Source organism: Ctenocephalides felis, unplaced genomic scaffold, assembly GCF_003426905.1.
Source record: "Ctenocephalides felis isolate EL2017-DRISC unplaced genomic scaffold, ASM342690v1 CF-g0.4_SCAFFOLD_01492, whole genome shotgun sequence".
Classification (NCBI taxonomy): Eukaryota; Metazoa; Arthropoda; class Insecta; order Siphonaptera; family Pulicidae; genus Ctenocephalides; species Ctenocephalides felis.
The window spans coordinates 37,682,950-37,704,722 of NW_020537646.1; the positions used below are offsets into that span (position 1 = coordinate 37,682,950).

General features: G+C 27.8%; 1 protein-coding gene across 1 annotated transcript in view; it reads right to left on the reverse strand.

Moving 5' to 3' along the window:
* LOC113370748 overlaps positions 1 to 21,773 on the reverse strand; it is a 543,405-nt gene that overhangs the window by 38,323 nt on the left and 483,309 nt on the right. The window contains exons 4-5 of the mRNA XM_026611438.1: positions 3,958 to 4,049; positions 3,246 to 3,438 (exon numbers count right to left, since the gene is read on the reverse strand). Coding sequence (XP_026467223.1) covers positions 3,246 to 3,438; positions 3,958 to 4,049 — 285 coding nt within the window. The remainder of the gene's footprint in view (positions 1 to 3,245; positions 3,439 to 3,957; positions 4,050 to 21,773) is intronic.

The window sequence follows — 21,773 nt, forward strand, 5'->3', positions numbered from 1 at the left end:
TATAAGAAATTTTAAGTTTTTTTTTGCATTTGTTTGTGTTTTCACGAAATTCACTTTTTGTTATATAAATTTATTTAGATGTGCCGATATTGATGTAAATTTATTAGTATATAATTTGTTGTAATTGTTATTGCATTTTGTGGTTATTGTTTTTCACTAATAGTAATTTAATGACTTTTCTTTATTAACTTCCCGTAGGGTAGTTATAGTAATGAGCCAAAAATCGAAAATGAAATTTTTTTGCTTATCTTCATGTTTTGAAGGTTTCTGAACATTTTCGCATACCTCCAAAAAATTTATGTGTGTGTGTGTGTTTTGTATGTCCGCATTTTTCGTCCACGTTTTCGAGCGCACGGATCAACCGATTTGAATGGTTCAAAACCATTCGAAAACAGAAATCGAGGTTTCAGAAAACGGAGTATCCGATTTGAATGATTAAAAAAATATTCAATTTGTAATGATTGGGAGATGTTGTGTTTAGTTTTTGGCAAAGGCAGGTCCAGCCGTTTTGGATTTACGAGCTAAGTGTACAAAAAAGGGCAGTTTTTAAGAGAACTAAGCATTCGATTTGAATGATTCAAAAAACCTTCTGCTTATTTTGACAAAATGATTGCTTTCGGAAAAAATATTTCAAAATTTTCTTTTTCATTTTTTTTTTAAATAATTTTTTGTATATCGAAAATAAATCAGGTTTTTATTTTAATTCTTTATAAGCATAGTATTCATAATAATCTATTTCAAAACATTTAATATTCCTCGAACATTTCGTTACGGTACAGGAAGTTCCAGCTATTTGCCTTAAGGCACAATGCCATATACAACTAGTTGCATTTGCCTCTGTTTCGGTGACTAGATATTTCCATTTTTATTATATAAATCTATTTTGACCTACAGATGTTAGTGTACATCTATTGCTATATAATTTGTTGCACTAGTTATTGCACTTTGTGATAATTATTTTTCACTAATTCAATGGCTGTTATTTTCTTTTTTATATATTTTTATAAAAAAACAAATCAGTTGCCATTTCCGAATTTTGATTATAGTTAAACTTTTTGGAATAATGCCCGGAATGGATATTTTTTCAATTAGTGATCTACAATACAAAGTGACAAGATTACACGAAACGCACGGTTCGAACTCGATACCTCGTGGTTGCAATATCTAGATTTTTGCATCCACAAGGTTGCAAATATTTTATCCAAGACTCTACTAGTGTACAAATATTTAATCCAAGCCCACAATCACTGACAGTCATTTAGAATTATTATGTATAACCTTTGATTACAGTTGTCTTATCAAATTTTAAGATTTTCTAATATCGATTGCTTTTATTAACGTATTACTAAAAGTTATTCTTATCAATCATTTCTTAAAATATTTGCTTTTATGTTTTCGGTGCATATTTATACGACGTAGAATGGCTTCGCAAACCTACTCATTTTCCTGTCAATGTCAACACAAGGATAAACAAGACTTTTATAAAATGCAATAACTTTAATAAAATTGGGGCAGAACACCTGTCGTTGATATAAAAATTTTGGTAACAAGATTGAAAGCTTCCAGCAAAAACACAATAAACGACAAGAGGTATTTTATGAGATTTTGTATGTTTTTATGAGATTTAAAGCATATTTAATATTCGCACGTTTCTCATACATATAAATGTTTGTAATAAAGCGGTATTAAAATAAATTAGTACATTCTAAATTCAATATAATTCTTCATTTTTCATTCCAATATAATAGATGTATTAAAAATATTATAATAAAAAAAACTAATAAAAATATTGACACCTTAATTTATTTTTAAATACAAGTAAAAACAATAAGTTTCCAAATAATATAATCGAATCACTGTTAAGATTACTTTAGAAAATCTATGTTTACCAGCTATCAAATTAAATAAAATTGAATATGTTTAGTTGACTATGTATTATGTGAATGTAACATCGCTAAAGACAGTTCTAATAAATTAAATTGCTCATCTATATTTTAGTAAAAAGTTAAATAACTAAAAATATATTACTAAGATGCCTAGTATATGTAACTTAAACAGATAATATGAAGCCAATTTTACATTTGACTGCAAATAAAAGTAGCAAAGCATGGCGATAATTAATAGATGATTATGGAACACTTTACATAGTGTTTTTGATCTTGTTTTGAACTAAGATATCAATAACATTTTTTTAGTTACTGTGCTTTCAGAGTTCTATGAGCTAAATAATTTATTCTTAAGATATGTTTATGAAAAGGTAATATAAAAAAAACATGGTTGAGAATAATTATGAATTACGTGTAGTTTTAGAAGACAATCCAAATAGTAAATTTAAAAAAAAAGTATGTTGATATAATATATTTTATTTGAGTCTTAAAGTCGGACGTAACGTCAATAAAAATAATATGAGAGTTTTCAGAAATTTATTTAAAATCCATACGTTTCGGCTCGCATCGTAGCCTTCATTCAGTGGCAATTAATATAACTATAAAAATTAAAACTAAATAAATAATATGTAAGAAATTTCAAAGAAAAATAATAATAATAATGAAAAAACACTTATAATTTTGTATCCGAATATAACAGATAAAAACATTTTTACTCCATGGCATGAGTATGTGCACAGTGGTAAAATATGTAATTTTTAACATCACAAATGACAAAACACACAAATAAATACGAATAACGTTTAGTAAGTTGTCGAAACTATGTATTGGCTATTTGGAGTCTGAGATAGAAATGTCACGTTTTTTTCTCAAAGCAGTTCTTAACATATGTTCAAATTTTACGAAAAATTTAAAAAGCGATGGAATCTTGTTATTTTTTAAGAAATTTTGACACTTTATTTAGCAATCATGTGTTTGTTTTGTTCAGGGCCGTGTTGTCAAATCGTATGTTTATGACTCTTAAGCGAATCTTCTTTCATTCCATTCAAAATGTTAAATTTTTGGGTAGAAAAATCTATTATGTACTAAATTATTATATGCTCGGTTAACATGGTCTTGAATTGTTTGGTATTTTTTGAGTTATTTTTATGTTGATGGAAGCGTTTACTCGGGTTTTGTCTAGTTTTTCCGAGCCACTGGGAGAAAAAAAATCGAGAACATCCATAATAAGGAGTCATTATTAAGGACCACCCTAATATATATATATATATATATATATATATATATATATACATATATATAGGTTGAACTAAGTTTATAAGGACTCATAACTTGTATCCAATTAAGATTACAACTCACCTTCAGTGGAGACAACTCTGCATCGTGCTAAATCTGCTTTATTTGCAACTAAAATCACAGCTCTGGATGCCATACTTCCAGCTGTCCAAAGTGCCTGTAAACTTTCCTCGGCTACCAGGAAACTTTCACGATCAGAAGTTGAATACACGACACAATATGCATGAACTTCATATGACGTTAAGCAATTCTCAGGCTACATGGAAATACATCAAAAATATATCTTAATGATAACTGAATATATGAATTAAAGCTAATTGGTTATAAAGGCAACTATATGTCGCGGATTGGCCGGGGCAGTCGCGGATTTCCACCTTGCGTCCAGGGTTTTTCAAAAAGCGATATTTAATTAAAATCTCGTATTTAAATCTTTTGTCCCGGTTTTTGAAAAATTAATAAGTTAAGTAACAAAAATTAGAAAAACAAACAAACAAGTGCTAATTTTTTTCTATTAATTATGAAGAAAATTGAGTAAAATTTTATAGAAGGCTCAAAAGCGAAATAAAACATATAGATCGAAAAATATAAGATATAATATAATATCACAGATAAAAAAGATTACACATAATAGAATAAAATGGTTTTTACTAAAAGCACGCAATTCTGATTAAAAAAAATATTCATATATAAAAAAAAATGTATCCATAAATAGCATTTGTTATTTTGATAAAAAACTAAAATTTGCAATAATTTTAGGTTCGAATTTAATACTCACCGACATTTCGGAACTTGGAATGTCTACAAATGTTAATTCTGATTCTTCACCACCGAGTAAAACCGAGACAGACTTTTCACCAGAATCATCATCTGCAATAAAAAAATAACAAAAATAAATTATAATATAACAATTAAATACCATTAAAGCTATTTACCACAAACATCAATTTCTTTATTATATAATCCAATAGATAATTATGAAACTTAACAATTGACAAAGCTGTATAAACATATCTAACTCTTACAAATATAGTTAGAAAATAAAATTCCAATAAATAACGAAAAATATATTCCCGCGTACAAATATCTGATTAATGTTTTGAAAAATGGAATTGGAATTTTATATTTGTAAAAAAAATGTCAATAAAGTCATTTGAGGGTTCAGTGGGTTCATCAATTTTATATAAATACATGATTAAGGTTTGAATATTGGGGTTTCATTTTATTACAAACAAACCATCTTAAGTTAGTTCGATAATAATATAAATATTAGAAACTAAAATGATAATTTAAACCTTTTCAGCAGATAACTTTTCGAACTCTGTCGATAACTGTCTTGCTGATAAAGAAAATAAATCACTAATAATATCTCAAAAATAAGTAAAATTAGGTTTGCTATAACCAAAATATTTGAAAGTATGAAAAGATGATTAACCAACCATCATCTTGATTATTACTATAATATTTAAGTATACGTTATTCAATTGTTATATAAGATGTATTGTTATTTCATAAGTTAAAATTAACATATTTTTTATATAATCTCTAAAGCTTACATATGTGTGGGGCAAAAAGCTCCAACATAAACTTTACCCTGAAAAAAGTATAACAATAAGAAAATAGTGAATAAAATTTTAACAGAGTTATTCCAACTATTAAACTGTTGATGAATATCGCTAACGAAATACTAGATCAGAGTTTTATATGGTGTAATCTTTGCAACAAAATTGCAGATTGAATAAAGTAGTTATTATTACGTAAAGTCCTTTTAAAATTAAGATCAAAACATTGTCTCTGTTCGCCACCTTGTAAAAAAAGACAGACTCTTTCACTCAGTCTATGGGATAAAAGGATCAGGGGACAATTTTTTGAAAAACAGGAAATACATTTCTACAATAATAAATTAGCCGAGAGTTTTACTGAACATAGTCAGGAAGTTGTTTGTTTGACATGTGTTATTTGTTGTGATATAATTGGTGAAGGTTTCACAATATAATGAATCAAAATCACAAAGGACTTTTGTGCCCCGCCCTACTCTATATCATATATTCAAAAAAGACAAAACTAGAGAAATAGCACATAATTATAAAAAAAACATTGAACAAAAAGTTTGGAACTTTTTAAAAAATACATATGGTAAAATTTATTCATTCAAAATTAAAACCAAATAAACAAGCTGCAAGTAAATCCAATAATAAAATTTTAAATTGTGAATGCGTGCTGCTCAACGTCTATAAAAATATCCAATTTCAAATATCGATACTATCGATAAAGATATTCGCTTCTTATAAAGCTTCAAGCGCCGTAGTTGAGTTTTCTAAAGCATATCGTTATGTATATATAAAGAAGAAATTGAAGGAAACAGGTCATGCGAAATATCAATTTTGAGATGAATACGTGCTCATTTATACATTATAAGAACTGTTATTCATAGTTAAATGAATACAATTCATCATAAGGAAATATAAAATATTATTTCAACAATTTGACAGTCCATTTTCGAATTCAGTTTATATTTCATATTTTGCAATCATAGTATATCACAGGTGAACAGCAGTATTAATATTTACATAACATTTCTGTTTTGAATAACCATGTGATTCTGAAAACCAGTAGATACTGTAGTTTACAGTATAAAATAACCAAAAAGTTTTATCATTCTTTTTAGTAGAAAGGTAGATACAGAATTATAGATTCTGTTATTTTATATAAAAATAACCAATTACATTACACTACATAATTAGATCTTTGGTTCTAATTGTGTCAGAGAGATTGATTATATTTCTTCCATTAAAAATTTACTTTTAACCACTTAACTATGATTGACAAACAAATACCTAGATTAGAACAAATATTATATATCATATTATGACGAGTATTTTCGTCATTCGTATGATGCAGTGCCTATATGCTGTTTAAATTAATATTTTGAAAACCCCAAAAGATATTCTGAAATTTCTAGTTCTTTAGAATACTTTGATTTAATGACTGAATAAAATAAGTAAGTGTTAGTGCGAATTGACCTTAAGGCAAGTTTAATGAACTTCCCGAATTGTGAAAATAATACACTTAATTGATACGAATTAAGAATTAGCTGTTTATCAAAAACTATTCCTAATTTTATACATTTACATATATAATATTTTATTCTTTTTAAATCATTTTTACTATGTAGTATAGGGTAAAGCTTGGTTCAGAAGTCCGCGGGTATAAAGATCCACCACCAGTAAAATTAGGAAATTTTGAACAACAATCTTTGCAAGTGGAGGTAGAAGAATGTATAGCCAGTCATTATTTTGATTTTTATGATATTGCTAATGATTATGATATTTCTTATATATTGAAAATCCATAACAAAAGTATTTTCTTTCAATGTTTGTTTTTTCGGTTTTGAGCACTGTTGTTTAGTTTACGAGACCTCAATATAAATTCTAAGTATACGTTATTTAATTATTCTATAAGAGGTATTGTTAATTTTGAATTAGATATTTAGATTATATATTAAATTAGATAGATAGAACCGTACTTTTTACATAACCTCTATAACTAGGGTAACTTAACCTCTACCCTGACAAAGGTGTAAAAATAAAGAAGTGTCAAAAAAAGGAAAAGTAAGATAAAATGCTATTTTATAAGAAATAAATTAAATAAATAGTTATTTCTACTATGCTGATGAATATTTCTGACAAAATACCAGATCAATGTGAAATTTATATTTTGCAATGGTTGATTAATACTGCTATTATTTTGTAAAATTCCTTTGAAATTAAAATAAAACATTGGATCTACACCTCCAGGACGTCTTATTGGGGTAAAAATAATTCGGTTACAAATTTTTGAAAAATGGCTGAAAAACATTTCTACGTTGATAAATTAGCTAGGAGTTTTACGGAACATAGTCAGATAGTTTTTAGTTTGATATATGTTATTTGTAGTGATATAGTTGGTTTGGTTTTCACAATATAATTGCTCAAGCATAAATCGAAAAGTTATTTATGCTCAGAATTTCATCAATTATCGTATAATTGATTAACTTAATTAAGTGCAACAAAATCTGTAAATCACCTTAATTTGAGCAATCGAAAAGAATTAGTGCACATGAAAGCGGAAAATTTTTACAGAAATGTGAGGCCAATAACCTAAGCAAACAAAAGCAAATGACTGATCTTATTTTATTTCATGTCACAGCAAATGACTTAATTGATTAGCATGAGATACTAGAAAACATTAATTTGATATTCCCGAGACAAGGACTAAAATCAAACAGACTTCAAGAACTATAAAAAACTATATGTTGAACGGTCCCGTAAATAGGGTAGCAATGGTTGTCAACAAAACTAAACTTTTTTTAATATTTCAAATAGTACATTTATTAAAATTGTAAAAAGAATAATACTTATTAGAATTTGTTAACACTAGTGTGTTTGAGTCTATATAGGTGCATTTGCGGGTGTGTGTACATGCGTATGTATAGGTACCCGTATGTGATTGTATAAATAACATAGGATTACATTGAGTTACATTACTATATAATTAACTGAATATAACCGATTTGCGTTTATTAAATAAATAAATAATATATATTCATATGAGTTTTATAATTAATAAATAAATAAATGAAAAAAAAGTATCAGCATTGTTCATAAAATGCAACAAATGTCCATAACTTATATTGCGGTTTTACTATTTCAAAGAATATTTTTTGTCAATAAGAGTTATTAAGAATGTCTACAATTTACAAATTTTAGTACTAGTAGTCATCAGCGTTTCTACCCTATATGCCTCAGAAACAAATATATTGTGTTCTCTTAGAAAATACCAAAAATAAGCACAAAACTAAACCGCCCACGAATTCGAGCCTTTCACTTTTATTTTCGTACATATGATCTGATTAAGCGACTCAGTTATCTTCACCTGAGCTGTTCGGTCGGGGACCTCGAATGATTTATTGTTAGTAATATCGAAAGTATTGCGACCCACCTATAACTACAATGGATCTAATTTATTACCCGACTAAAGTCTTTCGTATTTCGACAAAAGTCATATTTTCTAGCAGGTAATTCTGTTGTCAGACACAACTCGCTCTTGCCATAAATAAATTACATTTTACGATAAATAAATTTCTAGCCGATGCGTAAACGGGTTCTTGACCTGTGGTGGCGAAATAAATAAATATCGATCCTTGGTTTTGTGGCATATTTATTTTGGACAATAGAATATAAAAGTACTCCAGAAATAATTAAATTCAGAATTTGAATGAAGACCAATAGTCAATAATTAGAAACAATAAACTTTCTTTTATTATGCAAGCAAATGTTTAGTATATGTTGTAAGATATTGTGATCAGTCTTTCTGCATAGTTTGACGAAAATAATTTGATGTATAAAAGGTAAACAATATTTTTACCGAAAAAAAAACAATTCTTTTGAATTCTTTTAAAAAAACGACTTTTCTGAAAATTTGGAAACTTACAAGACGATTTTTGTTTTCAACAACGAATAAGAAAACGGCTCGGTAGATTTTCACCTAAAACTAATCAGTATCATTCCCTACTAATACCTTTCGAACAGTTATTGATTTTTTAAAATAGATTCGGTAGCATGGGCTTAAATTTGGACAAAAAGTTTAACACTTTTTTCCAAATTCCAATGGAACGGCTCGGCAAAACTGACAAGCAATAGTCCTCATTGAGACACATCAAATGGTTTTTAAATTTCTGAAATCGGTTCAGGCGTTTTTGAGCAAACGTCGATGAAAGTTCTAATTTTGACAAATGCCAAAAAAAAACGATAATAATTTTTGCAAATTTTGACGAATTTTTAAAGCTAAACGAGTAATCATAGGACCGTAATATTTAAGTATGATCTAGAAGACTATGGTATGTACCGTCAAAAAAATTATAATAAAAATTGTCGAAAAAAAATTTTCAACACTTTATTACAAGAAAACGGCCCGGCCGATCTCTACCAACAACTTATCAGCACGATTCCCAGTCAATATCTTTCGAACGGTTTTTGAATTTTTAAAATCGATTCAGAACTGCGGGCTAAAACGTGGACGAAATTTTTTTCACTTTTCTGCTATTTACAAAAAAACGGCTTGGCTGATCGTCGCGCAAAATTGATAAATGCTAGTCCTCACGGAGTAATAATGTGTGATAATCAAAATCTAATGAAAATATTTTGAAATTTATTTAGTGTGAGAAGAATGATCATGTGCCTATACTATACCACGTATATTCTAATGCATATTTTATCATATTCACAAGATTTTTCTGAAACAAAAAAAAAATACAAGTTTTGTGGCACAGCATGCACGCTGAAAATAGCAAATTGAAATTTCTTTTTATTAGTGCTAAAAAACCTAATATTTTTGTGAATTGTATATTTATTAATGAGGAAAACTAAATAAAAAGAAATATATGCGCTTGATGATATTCTCTTCTTATTAGAGCCATTACTTAATATAAAATTCTAAATATAAAATAATGCAATTAATAAAGCTCAATATTGAGTAATTATCTGTTGGTATTATGTAAAAAACTAGTGAATTACATCAAAGTATATTCTAGCTACAAGAGAGTAAATTACACACATTTTTCAACTTTATTTTATTCATTTCAATTTTATTTACGAAATATTTTTTCTTTTTTTACTTGTTGGTTATGGTTAATTTGTTACAGAATAAATTCCACTGTTTGTGAGTCACTTTTATATAATATTTGATCAAAGAAAAACTCATTTGAACAATTTGCCACAGTCATATGCACCGGCTTGGAAAATATCGTTTGAATTAAATTTGCGCTTGAGGGTTCGTTAGTTTTCTGCCAATTTAAATATGTGACTGTATTTATTTTATACATTATAGAATTGCATTTGACACAAAAACAAGAAATAAAAGCACTGACATTTATTTTAAAATAACTTGAAATATTTCAAAACAAAGCAAATGAACTATGAATATAAATAAAATATAAATTAATAATTGGTCGAATTTATTATGAAGTTAAAATTGGTTATCTCAAACATAATTTATGCTATTAAATTATATAGAAAAATCTATGTTGAATGCCCAATGCTTAAAATATAATTAATACTTTCATAAAATACTATCTGGTATTAATAAGAACTTCCATATAGTAGCATTTATTCTATTATTAATATTACCAATATTAAAGCCATTAATTTGATAATTGTTTTTATTATTACTTTTTTATATAAAATTTGCGAAGCCTGTTTTTTGGTAAAACACTTTTCTATATTTTTGTATATTGAAAGTAGGTAATTTTGCTTTAGATTAAAATCCTTAAAGCCAGGTACATTGAATAAAAATAGACATTCCAAAAAAAAAATTATAAAATCATGCGTATTGATAATTTATCTTGTAAGCATTATTTTATTTTTAAATTTGACTAAAAATTTACTTAATATATTGTACTCTACAAAAACTCCTCGTGCAATTAATATATAAATAAAATGTGAAATAAGACTTGAATAATATATAAGATAAAATTTCTTGGAATCATTAAAACTTTAGAGCTCTATTTTTATGAGAAATTTCTTAGAATTATAAAAAGTAGAATTATGAAAAGCAGCGTATAATATGCTACATTTAACTGAATGAATATGGTATCTAAAAACGTAAAAAATCGAAATATTTAAGGTTTCATTTCATCAATAATAATTAATGAAATATCAACAAATTAAGATGTTCAGGAATATATTTTCAATAAATATTAATAGTAATCATTTATTTAGCATGAACAAACTGAACCTATGATTAACGTTTTTTCACAATTTACTAATAAAAACTAATAAAAAACTAAATGTCTGTTAAACAATAAACAATATATAAAATATAGTACATATATTTCCTTAATTTTTATTTATGTTTTTCTGTTCCGTACTTTTTTAACTTCTCGTAGGGTAAGTTATTGTGATGGGCCGAAAATCGAAATTAAAATTCTTTACATTTCTCGACGTTCTGATGGTTTCTGAACATTTTGGAATACCTCAGAAAAAAATGGATGTGTGTGTGTGTGTTTATGTATGGATACAAATTTCCAGTCACGTTTTCGGGCGCACGGATCAACCGATTTGAATGGTTCAAAAAACATTCGATTTTTATTGATAGGGAAATGTACTGATTAGTTTTTGGCAAACGCAAAAGGTTTAACAGTTACGGAGATGAAGACCAAAGAGTGCAGAAAATAGAAATCGAGTTTTTGAATGATCTAAAAAACATTCAATTAGTAATAATTGGGAGAAGTGTTTATTAGTTTTTGACAAAGACAGGCTCAGCCATTTCGAAGATACAAAGCTAAATGTGTAAAAAGTGGCAGTTTTTGAGAGAACTAAGCGTCCGATTTAAATGATTTAAAAACTTTCTGCTTGTCTTAACAAAATAATTGATTTAGGAAAGAAAAAATTTTGTATATCGAAAATAATTCGGATTTTATTTTTAATTCTGACTATAGTTCTAATATACTTTAAACAAATAATTTCATCTTTGCAATTCAGTTTTTATAATTCTTATAAATATCAAACAATGTTACAATATTAATAATAATCTATTTGAAAACATTCAGTATTCCTCAAACATTTCGTTACGGTATGGAAAGTACCAGCAATTTACCTTAAGGCGCGATGCCATACATCCCACTAGTTATTTATTCGTTCTTTGAATAAGTCTCACTATTTGTACTGAATGTAATGAATTAAAAAATATAGTAAAATAATTGCCTGTGTACCAAGTGTTTATCTTGTACATAATTAGATTTTTATATACAATTTCGATATCTCATTTTCAAATATTATTTTCAAAATATATTTATAAAATATTTTCATTGCGACCGATTAGAATGATTTTTATATGAAAATATTTAAAAGTAGAGTAGGGCGGAAAACAAAGATCCAATTAAAATTTAAGTAAATTTACTGTATAAACCAAATGAAATACATACATTACAAAAAGTAACTCGTATCAAACAAGCAACTTCGAACAATGTTTAGTAAAATTTCCAGTTAATTCCTAATTGAAAAAATATTCATTTTTACTGTTTATCTAAAAACTGTAATGTGTATCTTTTTATCCCAATTCAAGTTTAAATAGATTTTTTGAAATAAAAGCTACATTATTCAACCAATCCATAATATAATTTTACATACAACCTTAATCTGGTATTTCGTCAGAGATATTTATCAGTGGAAGTGGAATAACTATTATTTTAATTTATCTCTTCTAAAATTGTCTTTTTAACTGAATTTACTACTTCTTAACTTACTATTTTGTTATTGTTTACCCCTTTGCCAAGGTAAAGATTCAGTTGGTCATGTTACACCACCCTCATGTAAGCTTATATAGAGCTTATATAAATTAACTTAAAAATATAAATATATATTAAAAATAACATATAAATATATATTGAAAATATAAATTTATATTGAAAATTAAATTTAATAATTTTATTCAGGTAGTATAAACTAAGTGAAAGAGCTCAAAAAATACAAAAAAACTACCGACGAACAAAATACATTTGTTATGAATATTTATACATAGTCATATATCTTTTGATAGCAACTTTGCGATATTTAACATGGAGGCTCATTAAACATCTATTGCATTTTACTTTAAAATAGTATCGTTAACAAATTCTATGTTTTAATAGTGATGGATCATTTTACCCTCGAGCTACTCTATATCGAATCGAGAGTTAAATTAGTAACTTAATCAGACGCCATGAACTCTAATGAAATCTATAAACTTTCCAATCTAATTTTATTCTATAAACAGCAAATGCGCATCACTCTCAGAACATGTCCTTCAATTTTTGAAATTTCCCAAATGATTTCTCTGATACGAGTATACAAGCAAGTTGATTAGATGACGATGAATGTATTTATCCATGTGCGAATCTAATTATTCTGCGATGGCAGAACTCTGGCAGAAATAACAAGGACCTTCGTTGAACCGAGTTTCTGTTCGTTAAGCCGTTAATTGGGTTGCGAAATAATAAAAAATATATATCTGATTTAATAAACTGTTGTATGTGTTTTTATTATAGCGATTAATTTGAATCCAATTTATTTTTACGGATACATGAACTCGATGTGAAACATTAATTTGGGTGCATCAGATACTTTATATATTGCGCGCTATTAATATTTTAGACATTAACGTAATTAAAAAATGTCAATTCAGTTTTTAATGTATTATGCAGACATATAAAAACACACAATAAAAAAAGTTATGAGTATTTGCAATGTAGATGCATCCTGTATCGACTAAAATTTATGCTACGTCATAAATTATTGTAATTAAAACAATATTTTGACTTTTTGTTATCAATAAAAAATGTAATATAAATTTCAACAGTGATAAACTTTTGCATGTATATTTTATTAATGGATTGAAATAAACTGAAAAATCATGCGGTTGTTTATTATAATAATATATTTAAATAAACCATTGCAATATTTACAATTACTAATCAATAACAAAAATTTAAACTAGTTGATTTTAGTATTTTGCCTTGAGGCAAGTTACATGAACTTTCCGATATGTGTAAATAATCGACTTAATAAATAAAAAATAAATTAATTTATGAGTGTATAAAAGTATTCCGAGTGGTTTTATTACACAATTGAAAGCGAACGAACTCGTTAACTCAAAGTATTTCCTAAAAGCAAATTTTTAAAAATAAATAATTTTATAATTGAATCAGTTTTCTTAGGACTTTTATGGTTTAGCATGTCCATTAAGACCATGTTCTCTATCGTTATTCCAAGTAAATGATCTAATTTTAATTTTAACAAACGTCAAAATAACTACTTAAATGTGAACGAAAATTTTATCCAAATTACAAAGAAACGGCTTGGCAGATCGTCCTCATTGAGATATATCAAATGGTTTTTATATTTCTGAAATCGGTTCAGGCGTTTTTGAGCAGACGTTGATTTACGTATTTACGGCAAAAAATTTATTCACACACACACACACATATATACTTTTTCCAAATTTGGTCTCATTCGATTCAGAATGGCTTGAAAGGAGGAGAAAACACAAAATTAGCAAATCGAATTTTTGATGAAAGCATAAAATTCTCCTTCGGGAAGTTAAAAGAATAGTAACTTTCGAATTATGTACTGTAATTCTGCCATAAAAATATGCACTTTTGTTAATAAAATTTTCTAATTTTATTTATTATAAAAAACTTAATATTAACGTTATACGATTCATATTAAATTCAAATAGAATTAAACATTACCAAGTACATTAGATAAAAATCATTTATCTGTGTAATTAATTCGTCTCATTTTTTGTAGTTTATAATGAACGTTTCTAATTAGAACTGGCAGAATAGATGGTAAGAATTTATAATTAGCGATTTTAATTATTCTGAAGATTTTGCATAGAACTCAAGCTGAATGTTAATTAAATGCATTCATAATATAATTAAAATCTACTTATTTAGAAGTGTTGGTATTTAAAAATATTACTCAAAGGAGAACACAATTTTCATTATGAATCTGTGTATTACTTAAATAGGTACTATTTTTAATGCATACTCATTTATTGGGAGCGATATTTTATTATTCTAAACCTATTTAAATTTCTACATTTATTTTATTTTGAAATTATAATAATAAAATTTAATTTTTTAGTTCCATTATATAATAGTCATAACCAAGATTTTCATTTAAATCTTTTCGCTTGCTTCTACCAAATTCATTAATTTGATTTTTTCTATGATCCTTCACAGTTATGTCGTACAATTCTTGAAAGTTCATTTAGTACTATGATTTTGTTAATTTAATATGTGCACTTAAGTATTTAATACTTTATCTCTACTTACTTTTCATACTACATAAAGTTTATGCTCGTAATGTATTCGGAAAACTTTTCTCTGAGAATAGTTCGTACTCGAGGGACTTGTAAAACTTTGCCGTTCAAATTTAATAGATAGGAAAACCTGTGAATATTTATACTAAGAAATATATGCAATGCATAAAAGTGTACTAGAAGAACTTTTCCAGTTATTTAGAAACTTTCAAAATATTTAGGGAAAATGCATTATTCGTATTTGTGTCGATGCTAGAAAAATAGAAAGACAGAAATATGATTATGACCATATATTTTTAAACATTCACTGACACGTGTTCTCTTAATTAACTGTTGAAATTTTTTTTTTACGATTTTTATGATTTTTTTTGTTGAAAATGTAATGGTTTTCTAGAACTTACTAGAATATTATGGCCCTACGACAAGTCAATTAATTTTAAAAATTCATCAAAGTTTGTAAAAATGGCCAGTTTTTTGACGGTTGTTAAAATTAGATATTTCATTGACATTTTCTCAAAAACGGTTGAGTCGATTCTAAAAATTTAAAAACCATTCAATCACTTGGTATCCAACTTGATAAGCACTCGCGTCGGTTAGAATTTCAATACGATCGGCTGAGCCGCTTTTTCGTAATTAGCTAAAAAGCGAAAAGTTTTCCATTCACGTTTTAGCCAAAAATTCTGAATCGATTTTAAAAATTAAAAACTATTTGACAGCTATTATTTGGAAGTCGTGCTGATCAGTTTTGTATAAAGATCGGCCAAGCCTTTTGTTCGTTAATTAACTGTTAAATTTTTTTCGATGAAAATTTTCATGTTGTTAAATATCATGGTCCTAAAGAATGTACTAAAATTTTACGACTCTACGGCAAGTAGTTTGATTTTAAAAATTCATCAAATTTTGAAAAAAATCATTGTCATTGTTTGTGTCAAAAGTTGCTTTTGCCATGTGATAGTCAAACATTGTCAATTCATTAAAATTGAAATAATGTGTCTATGCAATATAATTAATATAATTACAAATAATTTAAATGGATTTGAAAGATATCAATTGGAAAAACAATGTTTAGATTTAATTGAGAGAAAAAACTGTATTTTAGAAATAATCATTTGAAAATTGTATCTAAATATCTTAATCCTAATTTTGGTTGATTAAGACAATTATTACACATTTTGGAAAGTTCATGCAACACTTCCACCATTCGGGTAATACAATTAGTAAAGTGAACAATTAATATAATATTCATTAAATAATATATTATTAATAATATTATTCTAAAGTACAACCAAAAACTCAACACAACTCCAACCCAACTAAGCTTTACATTAACAACTAACTTTACTCTATCTTACAAGTATTTTGTTAATGTCAATAATTTATTATTAAAACGCTTAATTATTCTTATTTACGGTCTGATATAGCTGATATTTATATGGTTTTTCAAAGAAAACATAATTAAATTTTTAAACGCCATTGATTTTATAGCAGAGAGCAATAGTATCTCTAAGAATCTCCAGCTCACAAATTCTATATTGGGTTATTTACGACGTGAACTTGATTTGTTTATACAAATATAAGTGGAAAATATTTAAGGCCTCTAAAAAGTGGTTTAATTATAAACATTCGAAAAAGTGTGGAATAATGGGACGCAACAAAATGTCCAAATTCTAGCGCGACAATTTGAAAACTTATTTTTTTCATATAAGGTTTATAAGATGAATGTAGAACTAAAATGTGAAATTAGTTAAATTTATTAATTTAATAATATAAAAATAATTAATATTTATAAAATTTAAAAACTATTCTAAAGGATATTTTATATGAAGAAAAACGTTTATAATTTTTCTTCATTAGTTAATGTAAATATTTCACAATATTTCAAAATTATAAATTTTTGAAATAATTTGCTACTCAACACGCTCAATAAATCTTTACTTACTATCTTCCTACCGTGAGTTTTTTGGCCCCATAAATTTTGAAATAAGGTTAACACGTAAAGAGGCTGAAACAAGTCTTCCTGAATACTTCTACGTCAAGTGTATGAAATGAACAAATATGGTTAACATCGATAAACGAAAATATCCCATATTATGTAAATTGCTTTCAGCCATGCCATAGTGGGATGTGTGGAATATTTCAGTAAATCTTTGCACGACTTGAGCACGCTTCGCCTTTTGTTTGAACCCATAACTTTATGTCGTTCGCGCGAAAGTATCACATTTTCTCACTCAATATCCGACCGTGTTTTGTTTCCTTCAGAGTTCTCACTTATATATCGAAGTCAAAGAGTTGATTTCAAGAGGTAACACATCTCGGGAGTACTGTGCTTTATAATTTGAGATTACAATATATTAGAATTTCATAATTAATGAAACTGATGTATGGTAAGTTATTAAGATTGGTTTCAAGTTGCATAATCAATGAAAATTGTGATTTGGCTTTTTAGATTAAATTATTATTTTAAAAGTTCAGTTCTCGTTTTTATTAAAAACTAACCAATTAGATTTTTTATTGATATCTTTCAAACTTAAAATATCTGTAATTATGTTAATTACGCAAACACGTGGTTGTGTATGTTAAAAGCGCGACCCATTATTCCAAAATTTCATGAAACTTTATAGGGTAGGACAGGGTAGGACAGGGTAGGTCCAACTTGACTTTCTGTAATTATACTGTTCGAACCAAATGTACTTCATCATGACACATATAACACGTATCAAATATATAACAACTATCCAACTATGTTTAACTAGTAAATTAACAGTTAATTCCAAATTATAGAAATGTGTTCTTTACTATTTTTTGGGCGGGATAAAATGGGATACAATTATCTAATTTTTATTTTTGAAGAAATTTCATAACAAAATAGCGACAAGACCCAACAAGTGCAAAACATAATTTCATGAATACATTTTTTACAAAGATAACGCTGTACATAACCTTGTTCTGGTATTCCGTCAGAAACATTTTATCAGCAGAGTTGGAATAACTAATTTAGTTTAACTCTTTTAAAATTGCTTGTTTAAACTTATTTTACTAATTTATTTACTGTTTTCTTATTGTTTATACCTTTACAAGGGAGAAGTTTTAGTTGGTCCCTTTTACTCAACCACATGTAAACTAACATAGAAGTTTTATAAAAACAACTGCTGAATGTAACTAGAAATTAACAATACATCTTATAAAACAATAAAATATCGCATGTTTTTAAAAAATATATTAAGGTTTTGCAAACCAAACAACAGGGCTCACTAACAAAAAGAAAAGACATCGAAAGAAACCACTTTTTATGATTGGTTATCCATCATATGCCATCTACATTCAAATATTGTTGTTAAAAAAAATCCTAACTTTAGTTATTGTTGAGATATTGGTGCTAGGACTTTTTATCCGCAGACCTTCGCGTCCCGCTCTATTCAGAAATACAAATACATCAATTGTATTTTAAATTTTTGAGGTAAAACTTCTTTAGACGCAATAAGGGGGTACTGATTCGTCATTGGCTATATTTTTCCATTTTATACTCGACATGATGTCGATTACAATATGTCAAATATCAAACAGCAAATGTGTTGAAGTTATGAAGTTGAAATTTAAATTTAATTAAATTCGAAGCTGTCACACATTGTCACTCGTAAATAATTATAATTAACTAGTGGGGTGCATAGCATCGTGCCTTAAGGCAAATTGCTGCAACTTCCCGTACCGTAATGAAAAATAGTACGGAATCCAAACAAAAATAACACAAAATGTGTACACATGATTAAAATCTCTATAAAATATCTGATAATTTGATTTACATATGTCCAATAAACATTTTTGACAGCCATATGACATTTTTTTAAATTATTTTTATTGAGAGTCCATAACCGCTGGAGCTGCCTTCCCAAAAATTTAATCAGTTCTTCATCTTGTCAATACAAGGTAAAATGATTTTTGAATTATTAAAAGTGGATGTTCCGTTCTCTTAAAAATTGAGTTACCGTTTTTGGAACTTTTTGCCCCGTATCTTCGGAACGGCTAGACCTGCCTTCGCCAAAAACTAATCAGCACGTTTCATTATCAATACAAATCGAATGTATCGAATGAGATTACTGTGTTATCTTATATGTCGATATAAAGCTATATCGATTATCGCAAAATTTATTTGTAAGCAATAACTTAATTTTTCTAATGATGGTTCAAGTTTTTCAAATATTAATTACAATAAGATACCATTATTTCTTGCTGGAAATTTTGATGTCAAGTTTAATTAAAAAAAATGTTAAAATTGATATCGCGTTACTCACTATATTATTATTTCTTGAGTGAGGGAACTTTATTGATTTATTGGACATAATTCAAAATTAGCACTTGAAAGCTAAATCCTGATTTATAAAACAAGAGCTTTGAGGCTGCTCTAGCACATCTAATGTGGCATTGGTACAGCAGACCCAATCAAAAGTACTTAAAATGATGATAGGCACCATGGTGTGTTGAGCAATAAAACTCTGCATGATATTCTCGAAGGTGCTATATATTAAGGACTTCATAAAATCAAAAACGACTATTTATCATCAAAAATTAAAAAATCACCCTATTCACTCATTGCTCGGCTGCTCCATACACCAGAATCGAGAAGACTAAAAAAAATTATGGCCAATTAACTTAATTAATCTACATTGTATCGAATAGTGCATAACCATTAGGGTAACTACTATATATAATTATATTTTTATCATTGTCAATCAAAATAGTATCTTCGTAGAATATAGCCAATATTATAAATCTTATTAAAAAAAATAAAAATAAAAAACAACACGTGTGATAGATGACAGGTGGTCTGAAACGCAGCATATAAATGAAAATGTGCAGTCAGCAACGAGCGTTCGAACGATAAAGACCTCAGTGTTGAATAGTGAGTAATCCGTAGCAGGTAGTTGAAATAGTGACATCATGGATAGCGGACCCTACGGAGAGGGTCCCGACGATGACCGTGAGCAAATACAATTAGGTCCGTGCATAGGAAACGCATTGCGTATATGTTATGGAGAAGATATGGAAACTGAATCAAACGCTAATTTAAATAAATTAAATAGTGATGTTACACCTAAAGGTACAATCAATTCAGTGCAAGAAAGTGACGTTGTATCAAACAACGAAATGAAAACAATAACAAATCTAGAAACGACTCGAGGGAAAAACAATGCTAGTGAAAATCTCACAGGGGACAAACCTTCCCAAGAAACTATTAATAATAATGAGGTAATTAATATTAATGAAAATTTAAAAACCAACGATAAGATTAATGAGAATACATATGAAAAAAATAATCAATCGAGAAATACTAAAGTATTTAAAACAGTGTCATACACAGAAAAAGACATAGGACCATTTTTAATTTATGTGGAATCGATGAACAAAAACATAGGCAAACTACACCACATGGCATTAGGAAGAAAGATATTTAACAAGCACCCAGAGATGGACAAATATATAAAGGAAATTAAAGCTATCGGAATTAACAAAATCAAAATTGAATGTTATGACTACAAATTCACAAACAAGTTGGTAGCGGACCATATATTCTCAGAGATCGGCGCAAGGGCATATATACCACTATCTACTGTAATAAAAAAGGGAGTAATATACGACGTAGACACCGAGCTATCAGAAGAACATATTTTGAAACATATAAAATCTGAAGTGGAAATATTAGAAGTCAAACGAATTCTTAAAAAACAAAACAACGATTATGTAAAAACGCCCGTATGCGTTCTAACTTTCAGAGGCCAAAGGTTACCTGAGAAAGTAACAATACATGCGGTGAAGTGTCGGGTGAGTCAATACAACAAAATAATCCAATGTTATAACTGTTTACGCTATGGTCACGTGACCACACAGTGCCGAAGTAGTGTCAGGTGCGGACATTGTTCGGGTAACCACAACTACAAGGAGTGCGATAACAGGGAGGAAGAGCCCAAATGTGCATTATGTGGCAATGGACATCAGGCAATTAACAAAAATTGCGAAGTCTACAAAAAACAAATTAAATTAAAGGAAATAATGGAATTTAATAATGCAAGTTATAATGAAGCAAAAAGGATTTTGGAGAACCGCCCCTACGCAAATATAATTACAACTAGACTAGACTTACAAAACAAAAAAGTTTTTCCCGATATTCAAGATCACCAACAACGCACAAGAGATAAAGAACCAGAAAATACGGAAGTGAATCAGCCCAAGAAACGGAGACTACACAATACTAGCGTTGAGACACCAGCCATAGACAACAGCATTAAAAACTCTAATAATAACAATAAAACAGAAAACGATGCACGAAAAGCGTCACCTAATATAAATAAAATACCATTTAAAAAAAATGAAAACGTAAATACGAAAATGACAAAAGAGGACAACAGAGATAAAACGAAAGAGAAGGATGTTAGAACGACAAATATACAGAAAAGAGGAATACAACCAAATCCAAGCACATCAGAGCAAATATCTCTGAACCACATAATCAAAAGACTAAAGGATGTTTTTAACCCTACCAACCAAAAAAACAATCAAGTGCTAATGGCCATAATTAATCGGATGGAAAGAGATCAGATAAACCTAACAAATCCGAAATGACAAGAATGACACAGGAATTGAAAATATTGCAATACAATTGTAGATCAGTGTTTGCCAACAAAGGCTGCATTGAACATTTTCTATACGAGAAAAAGATTCAAATAGCGGCCTTCTCAGAAACATGGTTAAAAGGTGGTA